This window comes from Coloeus monedula, assembly GCF_965178545.1.
Source record: "Coloeus monedula genome assembly, chromosome: 14".
Classification (NCBI taxonomy): Eukaryota; Metazoa; Chordata; class Aves; order Passeriformes; family Corvidae; genus Coloeus; species Coloeus monedula.
The window spans coordinates 5572670-5584596 of record NC_138794.1 but is presented as its reverse complement, the minus strand read 5'-3'; the positions used below and the strand labels follow the sequence as shown (position 1 = coordinate 5584596).

The 11927-nt window shown below is 57.1% G+C and overlaps 1 protein-coding gene across 2 annotated transcripts; it reads right to left on the bottom strand.

The window, feature by feature from the left end:
- Positions 1-203: 203 nt before the first annotated feature.
- On the bottom strand, positions 204-11375 carry MFGE8 (milk fat globule EGF and factor V/VIII domain containing). Of its 2 annotated transcripts, none has more exons than XM_082291086.1 (10): positions 11101-11375; positions 7533-7658; positions 7144-7269; positions 6517-6630; positions 5920-6101; positions 5358-5513; positions 4336-4480; positions 3296-3498; positions 1887-2042; positions 204-1606 (listed from the first exon to the last, which is right to left on the bottom strand). In XM_082291086.1, exons 1-10 carry the CDS (start codon positions 11171-11173, stop codon positions 1463-1465), a joined length of 1425 nt encoding a protein of 474 aa, XP_082147212.1. In that variant the 5' UTR covers positions 11174-11375; the 3' UTR covers positions 204-1462. The 2 variants fall into 2 exon arrangements, with proteins under 2 accessions (XP_082147212.1, XP_082147213.1); XM_082291087.1 differs by having other exon boundaries at positions 3296-3480.
- Between the last annotated feature and the right edge of the window lie 552 nt (positions 11376-11927).

Here is an 11927-nt window from a genome sequence, read left to right as displayed (position 1 = left end):
CCTGAGATACCCTGTTTTTCAGACAGGGAAGGGAGCTAAGAGGCTCTGTGAAGGCAGGAGAGGTGTGGGCTCAGCACAGCAGCTGGCAATGCCCCAGAATGGAGGAGTCGAGGGGCTCGGAGGGAATCCTGGAGGATCACCAGACCAACTGGGCTTTGGGAGATGGCCTTCAGGGAGGCACAGAGCAGACAAGCCAACACCCCCAAAGTTTAAGCTGGTTTTAATACTGTCAGAGACACCCCAGAGTGGGGCCATCGCTGCCATCCCACCCGGGTTCCCTCAGCCCTTGCCAAAGTGAACCCACTGCCAGCTCAGCCCCACGGCCGCTTCACATCCCAGCAGGCAGGGGAAGCAGGGCTGCCAGCCCAGGACAGCCTGCCTGTGCTCCCATCTGGGTCTCACTCATCTCCTACCGCTAATCCCGAGGGTTCGAGCATTGCAAGAGGCTCCCTTCCACCTCACACAAAGGGAAAAAAATCAGGTTACAAAAAGGGTCATGGCACGGCTCTCTGCCCACTGCACTTGGGTGGTTTAACTACCACCTTTCCCACCTTTTCTCCACATCCTTGTGGCTACAAACCAACTCTCCCCGCTACCAGATCGTAGTTCCCCTGGTCACCACCGGGCTCTGAGGACAAGGGACGTCCAGGCACCCCAAACTGCAGTAAGATGGGGATGATGGCAATGCTGAGACTTGGGAGGATGCTGGAACTGGCATCCCAGGAAGGGGAATGGGCAGTGCCTGCCAAAACGCCTGCTGTGGTGCCTGCCAGTGCCCAGCAGGTAGAGCCACCATCAGGGGGGATCTGGTGCCTCTTGACAGGAGCCGTGTCATCACTCCACTCACACTATGTGGTGCTGACATTGCAGGCAAGGACACTCAGGGCCTGGCAAAATGGGCAGGGGACAACAGCTGAGTTTTTTCAGAGGATTTTAACAGCCCCTGCTTGCAGACAAGCAGGGAGCAGGAGGGACATCGGAGGTTGCAAGCCAGGGGAGCCTGCCCTAAGACCCTGAAAACTGCTGAGCCCCGAGACCCAGTTCAGGCAAGGGACTGCCACTGGCTGCAGCCTCTCTGCGGGAAACAGAAGCAAGAAGGAGAAAATTTGTCCCCAGGCTTAGCTGAGAAGATAAAGCCAATCCCTGGTTGCAGGACAGGGTCCCCCAGCAAGGCCTCATTTGCAGGATGGTGTCCCCAAGAAAGCCCCAGCTCAGGAGGGGGTCTCAGCCCTGGCTGGAGCAGCAAAAGGGCAGGAGCCATCCCCACATCCCACCGACAAGGGCCCCATAAAGTGCAGTGCTGCAGCCCCAGCACTGATGCGGGGCAGGGGAGCCCTCTCAGCCACCTCCTGAGTGTGGGGACACGGAGAGGGGGGTGTGAGGTCAGAGCAGGAGCGGGCAGGGGCAGGCAGGGTGCAGGCTGGGCAGCGGGGAAGAGCAGCCCCGTCCTTCCTCCCCGTGCCTACTCATCGCAGCCCAGCAGCTCCACGCGCAGGGTGATGCGGTTGTTCCAGGCCACGGGCAGGATGCGGACATAGCGGGCATAGAAGGGCACATCGAACACATTCTTCTTGTGCGAGTAGTTGTCACTGTTGCCATGGAAGATCTAGAGGAGAAAGGTGGGTGTCAGTGCTGCCAGGACCCCAGAGGAGCGGTCACAGCACTGAGCTGACAGAGTTCAAGAAGCCTTCGGACAACACTCTCAGGCATGCGGTGTGACTCTTGGGGTGTCCTGTGCAGCGTCAGGAGCTGGACTCACTGATCCTTGTGGGTACCTTCCAACTCAGCAAATTCTGTGATTCTGTGACCTCACCCCCACCACCCATCCCTCCCCACCACAGCATCCCTGAGCACCAGAGAAGCCACCTTGTCCTCCCCACACCCACCTTGGTGCTGTTTGTCTGGGCATCCCGGTACAGGGTCCAGGATGTGCCATTGTCACTGTAGGCCACCTTGTAGGCTGCCACATACTGGATGTGCCCAAAGTCACGGGCTCCTTGCGTGATGATGCCTGTCACCTTCTTCTGGTCCCGGAGGTCAATCTGGCAGAGACAAGGCTCGTCACAGTTCCTTGCAAGAGCAGTGCTCCCACCCTACAGCACCCTGCATGTTCCAGAGGCTGCCAGGAAGAGCTGGCCCTCGGGGGTCAAGAATGGAGAAAACACCACTTGACCCCCACACCAATGCCAGACAAATCATAAAACACGACTGTGAAATATTTGATCCTTCAACACTCACAGCATCCCTCAAAGCGACCAAAAGTGGGCACAAACCCACCTCAGCCCCTTGCCCACCCCTTCCACCTCCACATTTTCTGCCGGAAACATCAGTGTGGGAAGGACAGCAAAAAATCTCAACTCAAAAAAATACAGGATTAACAGAGGAAATGCATTTCCACTGGAAAGCAATTCTGGCTGAGAAAATATGCACTTCAACACAATCTGACATTTGGGTTCTAAGTGAGACGGCTTCCATTCCCTTTACTCTGCCACACTGTATTTACTGCTGCTGTAATGTTACAGGGTAAACCACCAAAGGAGCTGAAAGCCTCATTAATTTAGTTCTGTTTTCATGCTCATGGAGGGCAGTTCCAGCTACACAATACATGTAAATCCTAAGTGTACATGTAAATCTATACACAGGCAGTCTGTGGTGCAGCAGTCCAACTCAGCGTGTCATCCCGACCCCATCATCAGCCAACATCTCGATAAGCTGGTTTAGAGTTGTGAGGCAGCTGCTTTTAATCATTTCCCAAATAAAAAGCGGGACAAATATCTAAACTGCTTTGTCCTATTATGTCATGGAATCATGTGAAAAGTACAAAAACAGGGGAGGAAAGGAAACTGAGAAGGAAATTTCAAAACTATTTGTTTCTATTCCAGACTGGGAAGAGAAAAGCAGGTCTGAGTTTTTCCTGCAAAACAGAAACATGGTGTTCTGGGCAGCCAGAAGGTGGTGGGACGGTCACCCCAGGCTGGGATGGCATTTTTTCAGGGGGTGAGGCAGAACTGGGGTGCTGTAGGCTTGATGACAAGAAGGTGCAGAGACGGCACCACCTTGTCCCTATGGGCACTGGTTCTGACCCAGAGCTCCAGGACTCCTGTTAAAACCAGTGGCTGTGGTCCCATCCTGACCTGCCCCGTGATTCCCCCTCGGGGAGAGCATTGCTGGACTTTGTGACCCACTGCAAGTTTCTGGCCACACCAACCCAGCTGTTCCAGCTACCCTGAAACAGGAGGGGCACAGCTGGAGGAGCTGGTGAGGAGACATGAGGTTACAGAGACCGGAGACCCACCTGCAGCCACTCAGACTGGTCATTGTGCAGGGCTGTCCAGGCGTTGGTTTTGCCTGTCATGTCCAGGCGAGCGTAATGAGGGTGCCAGGTAAAGGCATCGATGCCCCAGGTCTTGAAGACACTGGAGGCTGTGATCTGCTGGTCGGAGATGAGGCGGGATTTCATGCCCAGAGGCTCCGAGCAACCTGCCGTGTTGAAATACACTGTAACACAACAGTTTACACAGGCAGTGAAAAGGAAAGAGACAACAGCGCGGTCGCAAGCAAAACCCCTCAGCCCTGTCAGAAGCCATCCTCACATTCTCATGTTTCCACTGCCAGAGCAGCATCAGGGCCAGGCAGGGAAATGCTCAGCAGAGGCGCAGGGCTGCCTTTTCCCGGGATTTTTAGCTCCTAGCTATTCCCTGGCTCACAGTGCCTCCTGCTGCAGGGACGAGTGATGTCCCCACAGCACAGCACAGCCCTGGAGTATAGAGAGCTTTGGCAGGAGGCAGAGAAGGACGTGGAAAGAGCAACGCAACAACACCCCCAGCCAAAAGCACGGATGGCACCACACCCACGCAGCAGCAGGACAGGACCCAAGCCCCCACAGCATCCCACTCCCACACCAACACGTGAGCCCCACTTAGTTCCCAGGGATGTGCCGCGGGGCAGGAATGCGGGAGGCACAGGGAGAGGGCTCAGGCTGACGATCCCTTACATTTCCCAGAGGACTTTGATCCTCTGCTGCTTTTCAAGCTCTCCGGCAGGAAAAGCAGCGGGTTCACAGCTCAGACGGGGAGGGGACACAGTAAAAACTCCTGGCTTGGGAAGGTGTTAGCAGCATGAGAATGCAGCTCAGAGCTGGCTGAGCCGATGGGATTAACGGCTTGCGCTCCCCAAACGCACCCCTGGGTATTTCCAGGCATCAGTGTGAGGAAAAACAAGCACTAACAAATCCCCTTGTCCTGAGGGATCAGAAGCAGGCCAAGGGGTGATGCCCTGCCCTGCGTCACCCCCTGCCCTGCAGCCCCCCGGGAGGGGAGAGGCACCAGCATTTACCGTTCATCTCGCAGCCGATGAGCTCGAAGCGCAGCGTGCAGGTACGGCGGCACATCACGGGGTAGATGCGGATGAACTGGGCCGTGATGGGAGGGTTGAACATGTTGGTCTTCATGGTGCCATAGTCCACGTTCCCCTCAAAAACCTGCAACAGTGAGCAGGGCTCAGTGCCCCAGCTCTCCCACTGTCTCCTGCATCAAATCCCTTGCACAGGAGACGGAGAGATCTCAGCACTGCCAATGGCAAAAAAGTACAGAGGGGGAAGCTGGGCTCCGCTTTTGTGCCCTGGAACAGTGCAGGACCTTGCAGCAGCTCCAACACTCTCCACAGAGCTTTGGAACTCTCCCTGCTTCGACCTCACCCCCACAGAGCCACACATGCAGCAACACCCACTCCCTCCCACTACCACAGTGCTCCTCAAATCACAATAAGCACAGAGGTTGCTCACTTCTTACTTTTTAACACAATAAATAGAATCAAATCATGTTTCCATGCACTTTTTCTGCGCTGCAGAAAAAGAGGAATTTTTCTATTTGTTTTAAAGCAAAGCAGGTACTCCCAACCACTCCCTGGACGCTCAGAAAGCCAGCAGGAGACAGTTGCCATAAAGAACTGAGAGTGGAGAGCACTGCAATCTATGAGTATCCCTGCTTTGAGAGACACACTGTCAGCTGGTGCTTGGTGCAGATATAACACCGAGCCACCCAAGCTGCTCAGTAACACTCCCAGACCAAGCCCAGTTCCCACAGCGTGTCAGTGATAAAGATATCTGAATGACCTAAATAAGTCAGTGCTGCTTCTTTGGTTATGCTTATTATGGTCAATTAAACAGAGGCAGGGAGTACTGCTCGGTGCCAGAACTGCCTGTGCCATCTCATTGCTAGGATGGTTCCCAACACAGCTTTGCCCCAGGTCAAAAGCACTTTCCCACACATGGGGATGCAGCTCACAGCCACCCCAACCCACAGCACCACTGGATGGGGGGAGCTGGGACATCCCCTACACGGAGCATCGCAGCCCACCTTGTCCACATCCTGCTTCTCATCCTTGAAGAAGGTGAACTCCCGCCCATCCAGGCTGTAGGCGACTTTGTAGGCGCGGACAAACTCCTGCTGCCCCACGCGGCGCGCGCCCTGCGTGATGATCCCGCTGAGGCGCATCTTCCGCAGCAGGTTGGCCTGTGGAGGGGAGAAGAGGATGAGCAGGGTGCAGTGAGGATGGGGTGCACAGCCCTTGCACCCACCAGCACCACCAAGCCTGGGTGGGAAGGTGGGCGCTGGGACAAGGAAAGGGGCTGCCTAGAGTGCTGGAACTCCCATGGGGTGGAAGCCCTCCATCCTTCCAGCTTTGCATTCCACGGTGGGCAGAGCAAGGGGGATCATTAATCTGGGTCCCACCTTCCTCCAACGGACTTGGCTCCTCCAGGCACATCCCAAGATGCCCCCAGGTGGCAGCTTGCTGCAGCAATTTAGCCCCACATTTCCCACCAGGAACAGTGAAATCCCGTGACAGCAGCACTGCAAGACCAGCCGTGGCTACCAGGGCTGCTCTCTGTGCTGGCACTCCCAGTCCTGCCCCACGTACCTGGATCCAGGGGCTCTTGTCATAGTTGCTGGAGGTCCAGGCATTGACGATGCCGTGGTTGTTGAGGCGGGCAAGCTCTGGCCCCCAGCGCTGGAGGCCAAGGAAGCCGTAGTAAACAGAGGATGCTGAGAGCTGGGCATCAGAGATGGCTCCTCCTTCCATGCCCAGGAGAACAGCACAGCCTGGGGTAGAGGGGTGATCAGGATCAAAGAGAGACAGTAATCAGAGCGCAGAACTAGGGGTCATTTGTTTCTTGTCTGGGACAGAGCAGGAGAGGGACGCCAGTCCTAGGACCTGGCTGTCCCCAGGGTGTCCCTTCCCCCTCACCCCTCAGCCAAAACCATACCATCCATCAGTCCCCCTCACAGCACAGAGGTGTGGAGGAGAAAGGGTCATCCTGAGGCCCTCCAGAGAGGAGAAAGCACATCCCCGAGGATGTTCCCTCCATTAGGACCAGGCCTGCTGGCATCAAGGGCAGACACAGCTGCCCTCCAGATCCCCTAAACCAGCTGGTGAGATCTCTCCTGGCAATGAGGGACAGACAGTAGGGAACAGGGAGGGAAAGGGAATTCAGTACAGTTGGTGCCAAGGACTTACGAACGTGGCAGGTCTTCCCCAAGAACGGAGAAGGACACTTGCAGGTGTAGTCACCATCCAGGTCCAGGCAGGTGCCTCCATTTTTGCAAGGTTGGGAGGAGCACTCGTTCTTGTCTAGAAGAGAGAGGAGGAGCTCAGGAGGAAATCCCAGAACAAGTTCCAGGGAGGAGACCCCTCATTCAGTGCAGCAGGAAGAGGGGGAGGCATCCTCTGAACAAGGGCCATGGCAGGGTCCCTGATAATAGGGTGGCACGGGTTGAAGCTCTAACCCAAGGACCTGTCTACGCCATGTCCCCACTGAGTGCAGCCATGCAGGTGCACCAGGACACTCAGTCACATCAAGGCTGGGAACCTGCATGGAGCAGACTGAGCCTCGAGGCACCCCTTGTTTTATTACTTGAGGCACCATGTCCCTCCAGAGATGCAGAGCAAGATTCAGATACAACCTGTCCCCACATCATAGTCCTTCCCTCCACCCTGCAAGCCCCAAAACAGCCCACAGTCCCTGACAGAGCCTGGTGCCCCCGCCCACAGTCACAGCAGCACACACCCACCAGTTGTCACCCAAGAGGTCCCCAAGCTCTTAGAAGACAAGCAGCTCCCCCTGCCCCCCACCACTGTACTCACTGTTCTGGCAGTGCACCCCATCGTACCCCGCAGGGCACTTGCAGATGTAGTCGGTGAAGACGTCACCCCGGTTTGGGACCAGCTGGCACTCACCGTTGTTGTGGCAAGGATTGGGGTGGCAGGGCCCTGAGGAAGGGGAAAAAGAACTGTAATATAGGCAATAACAATAATAATAAGAGCATCCAGTGGGCTTCCACTCCCCAACAGACATTGCACTCTCCCCAAGTGCATCCCGTCACTATATCCCCACTTGGATCTCTGCTCTGTGTGTCCATCAGCCATCAGAAGGGCTGAACCCCAGGGCCAGTGGTGCAGGGCCATGACAAGGGCAAATTCTCTGCGAGGCTCCTGGCTGACATGGAGCACCTGTGAAAGGGCCAGCTCCTCACCTTTCTCCGTCTCATTGCAGTCAATCCCAACGTAGCCCTCAGGGCAGATGCAGAAGAAGGGGGCCTCATTAATCCCAGTCAGGCAGGTGCCCCCATTCTGACAGTGGTTCACGTCGCAGAAGTCACCTGGAAGTAAAGCCAGGTGTCACTGCAAACCATCCCTAAGGCTGGGCATCCCAGCCCGACAGCAGGAACTGGTCTGCTGCAAATCCCACAGGGAAGGGAGCACCTGGCAGGGACAGGCTGCTGGACCTTGCACTGGCACTCAAAGGCATGGTTGAGACTGGGAGCATAACCAGCAGCAAGGACCTTCCCTGCCCTGGCACATTAAAAAAGAGGTTTAACAGACCCTATATGTGAACATGAAGACAGGGGAAACCCAGGGGTTTGGTGCATTAAATGTTTTTGACACTTGGCTGGGAAATGTGAGTGGTCAGGCTGGGGCTCACTCGGGCACGAGCAGGACAAGATCATTCAAGGGAACGAGGCTGGTGCTGTTGCTGGGTTTTGCTAATGTAAGTTTGTACTTGTAAGAACACCAAAAAAAATCCTTGTAGGGGGAGCTCGCATGCCTCAGTTCCCAGAGTCACGCAGGGAGGAAGCACAAGGTCCATCTCTGCAGGACGCCTGCCGGACCTCCATCACTTTCCGAGCAGCTCCCACAAGGCGGCCCTGGCTCACAGGCAGGTTCCCCCAGGGAGCTGATGGGGCTGCACCACCTTCCCTGCCTGTTCATCCACTTCCAGCTTGTGCCACGGTGTGGGGTTTATGTGGCAAGGTGGTAGTGGCAGGAGGCTGCAAAGGTGGCTCAGCAAGAAGACAACAGGAGCTGCTCCCATGCTGGAGACAGCCAGTCCCAGCCAATGCCAAAACAGACCCTCTGCTGCTCAAAGCTGGTGCCCATCACCAGCACTAGGGTTGCTTCTGTGATAATATATCCAAGATTAAGTAAAAAACACTGTGCAGCAGCTGTAGAAGAGGAGTGAGAAAAATGTGAGAGAAACAGCCCTGCAGACACCCCCGGCAGAGAATAAGGAAGGGAAGGAAGTGATCCAGGTGCAGGAGGGAGATTCTACTGCAGCCCATGGAGAAGACCCATCTCCCTGAAGCCTGTGGAGGACCATGGGGGAGCAGATATCCATATTGCAGCCCACAGATGACTCCAGGCTGGAGCAGTCCCTTCCTCAAGGACTGTATCTCATGGAAAGGACTCGCACCAGAGCAGTTAATGAATAACTGCAGCCCATGGGAAGGACCCACTCTGGATCTCTTCCTTCTTTTCCCCACCCTGTCCGGTTGAGGAGGGGAGTGAATGATGTCAACCCACTGCATCCTCCAGCCTTCTACTCCCCATTGTAGGGCTGAATCAGATTACAAGAGCTGGGCTGAAATTCCTCCCACTCTCACTTTACTCTGCCTAAAAGCTGCAAGGCGGCAACGCTCCGTAAACCTAGACCAGATTTCCTCAGTAACTCCTCGTCAAACAGGACAGCACATCCCTTGATGCCAGGCATTTCTCTGTCATGCTGCAGAAGTCAGAACAAGGGCTGAACCCAGATGGAGACCTAGGAATAACCCTTCACTACCTGCATGACCTGGAGAAGGTGGAAGTTGATGAGCTGTGGGCTCACTGCCCAGACCCACACCAAACAACGCAGTTCTCATTTGCCTAAGCTACTACTCAGTGAGCTCCTACTCATTAGTCCTTTAATAGCAGGACTCCTTTGAGTTAATCCTACTCTTCCTGACACTCCACATGTGTAGCATACACACTGGTGGCAGGCAGGCCAGCATCAGGTGAAGGTTTCCATAAGGATGCTGTGGCTCCCTTAGCCCAGCCTCGGGAGGCAGAAAAACTTGGGCACCAGTTCAAGTCACTGCCTGTGCTGCCCAGCCTGTTCTGCATGACCTCATACTCCATCAATGCGCTGCCATGAGCTACAGCATGGGAGGAGAGGGCTCCTGCTGATACATGGGGATGCCTTTGCCCTCCACCCCTCCGCAGGTCTTGGGCACATCCAGCCACCCCATCCCAAGGATCTCTGCCGGCAGCCAGTCAAGGCTGCACAAACAGAGCTACTTCTGTTCAACAGTGGGAGACGGCTGCTTCCCCAGGCAGAGTGTCAAGGAACATGTGCTCCCCAGCATCAGTGCTGCCTCCAGCGCAGGAGTGTCTGGGGTGTAACACGGCAGCAAAGCAGCAAGGTCTCATCCCAGGGTCAGGGCAGGAGGGGTCCAAGTTTTATACCTTAGTTATTCCAAGTATCTGGACTCCCTTTTATCCCCTCCCAGGAATAATCCCTTACGTGGTGGGTGTTGGTAGCCAGCCCCCTGCCTAGCAGTGAGGCACACAGGTCACATTTTCCACTGTAGCAAGCAGTTTTGGATGCTCCTGTTTCTGGGCTGTTTCAGGCCTGGTTTCAGAGCTGTTCAGCATCTCCATCCTCCACACACACATTTTTCTCCAGTCAGGGACAGAGCTGTCACGGGCTGAACACTCAGGAACCAAGGCAACAAAGATCAGCCACCGCTTTTGGAAATGTTTGCTTATATGAACCCACAGGCTGGCTGGAAGGCAAAAATAACATCCTCTGAATACTGGGACAGCTCATCCCAGCAGGGCTGGGGGAAGTCGGGTCTCAGGAGGGCAAAAAGGGCACCTCAGCTGCCCAGGAAGAGCAAACATATACAGGGCCTTCCTCACCCCTTCCTGCTGTCCTTTGTCTCCTGACCTGGAGCCTGCACTTAGGCTTTGCTCCCCTTTTCCCTGGTCTCGTCCATCCCTTTTGGAGCCAAGTGCCCCAGGTATGACCCACGGGGTTATGACGGAGCTGCTACTCCCCGGGGTTGCCCTGGCCAGGCCAGCTGGGCGCGCAGTACCAGGCGGTCCCAGGGACGCTGTTTACATTGCGAGCATGGTTATCTGAGCCTGAAAGCACAGGACAGCCCGGCTGAGAGACTCCCGGCTCGGGAGTAGGGACGGGGTCGTGGACCCGAGATCCTCCGCTGCACGCCCTCTCACTCGCACTGCGTGCCCTGCAACCCGCACCGCAGCCTGGACCCACTCATCCTGCACCCCAGATCCTCTCGCTCTACGTCCCGGATCCCCGGCACCGCGGATCCCTGGCATCTCGGGTTCCCCTACACACCAGACAATCCCTACACACCGGACAACCCCTGCGGCCCGGATCCCTTGCACTCCACATCCCCAGCACTCCGGGCTCCCCTGTATTCTGGATCCCCTGAAACTCACCCTCTCCTGCACCGCAGATCCCCCGCACACCAGACAACCCTGCACTCCAGATTCTCTGCACTCTGGCTCCCCTGCGCCTCGGACTGCCCTGCGCCCCGGAATCCCTGCACACCGGGCAACCCTGCACTCCAAATCCCCACCACTCCGGATCCACAGCATTCCAGCCTCCCTGGCACCCAGGCTTCCCCGCACCCCGGATCCCCTGCACCCTGGTTCCCCGGCACCCCAGATGCCTGGAATCCCGGCTCCCAGGCACTCCTGATCTCGGTTCCCCGGCACCCCGGTTCCCCGGCACCCCCTCTCCCCGGCACTCACTGGACACAACCAGCAGCAGCGAGAGCACCACCGACACGGCGAGCAGCACCCGAAACAAACTCGCCGCCCTCATGTTGCGTCCCAAGCCGCGCCGTGCGCTCCTCAGCGAGCGGCTCCGCTCGGCTCGGCTCCGCTCGGCTCGGCTCCGCTCGGCTCCGCTCGGCTCGGCTCCGCTCGGCTCCGCTCCGCTCGGCTCCGCTCGGCTCGGCTCCGCTCCGCTCGGCTCCGCTCGGCTCGGCTCCGCCGCGGGGCTCGGGGCGGGCAGTGACTCAGCCCGGCCCGGCGCGGCCCCACGTGCTCCGCCGCCCGCCCCCGGGGCGGGACCGGCCCCGCCGGCGGGGCACAGCCCGGCCGAGGGTGCGCGCCCCCAGGGTGCAGGCAGCGCGGGGGGTACCGGGAACAAGGCAGCAAAGGTGTCTCTGGAAGTGAGAGCCACCGCGGCCACGCTGCTGATGGTCCAGTGAGGGGGACCGCTGGCTCACGCCACGCCAGATCTTGGCCCGCGGGTGGCCGGTAGGGACTTCCTGAGGCTGGCAGTGCCCATGGCTCCCAGCCCTCGTTGGCAGGCAGAGGGTGCAGAGTTGGACTGGAATGTACTGGGGGCTGCCAGCACTTGGCAGAAGGAAGAGCTGTTTTGCAGCAGAAACCCCACTTTTCTCTCCCTGGATGGGATGAAAGCTGGAGAGGGCTTCCCCTCCGATGGACAGGGAACACAAGTGCCCTGTGCCATCCTTGTCATCCAGTGACAGGGGGTTTTCCCAAGTCCCTCCTAACTAGCATCAAGGAAAACAGCTTGCAGCTAGGTCAGGCGAATATATGAGAGGGAT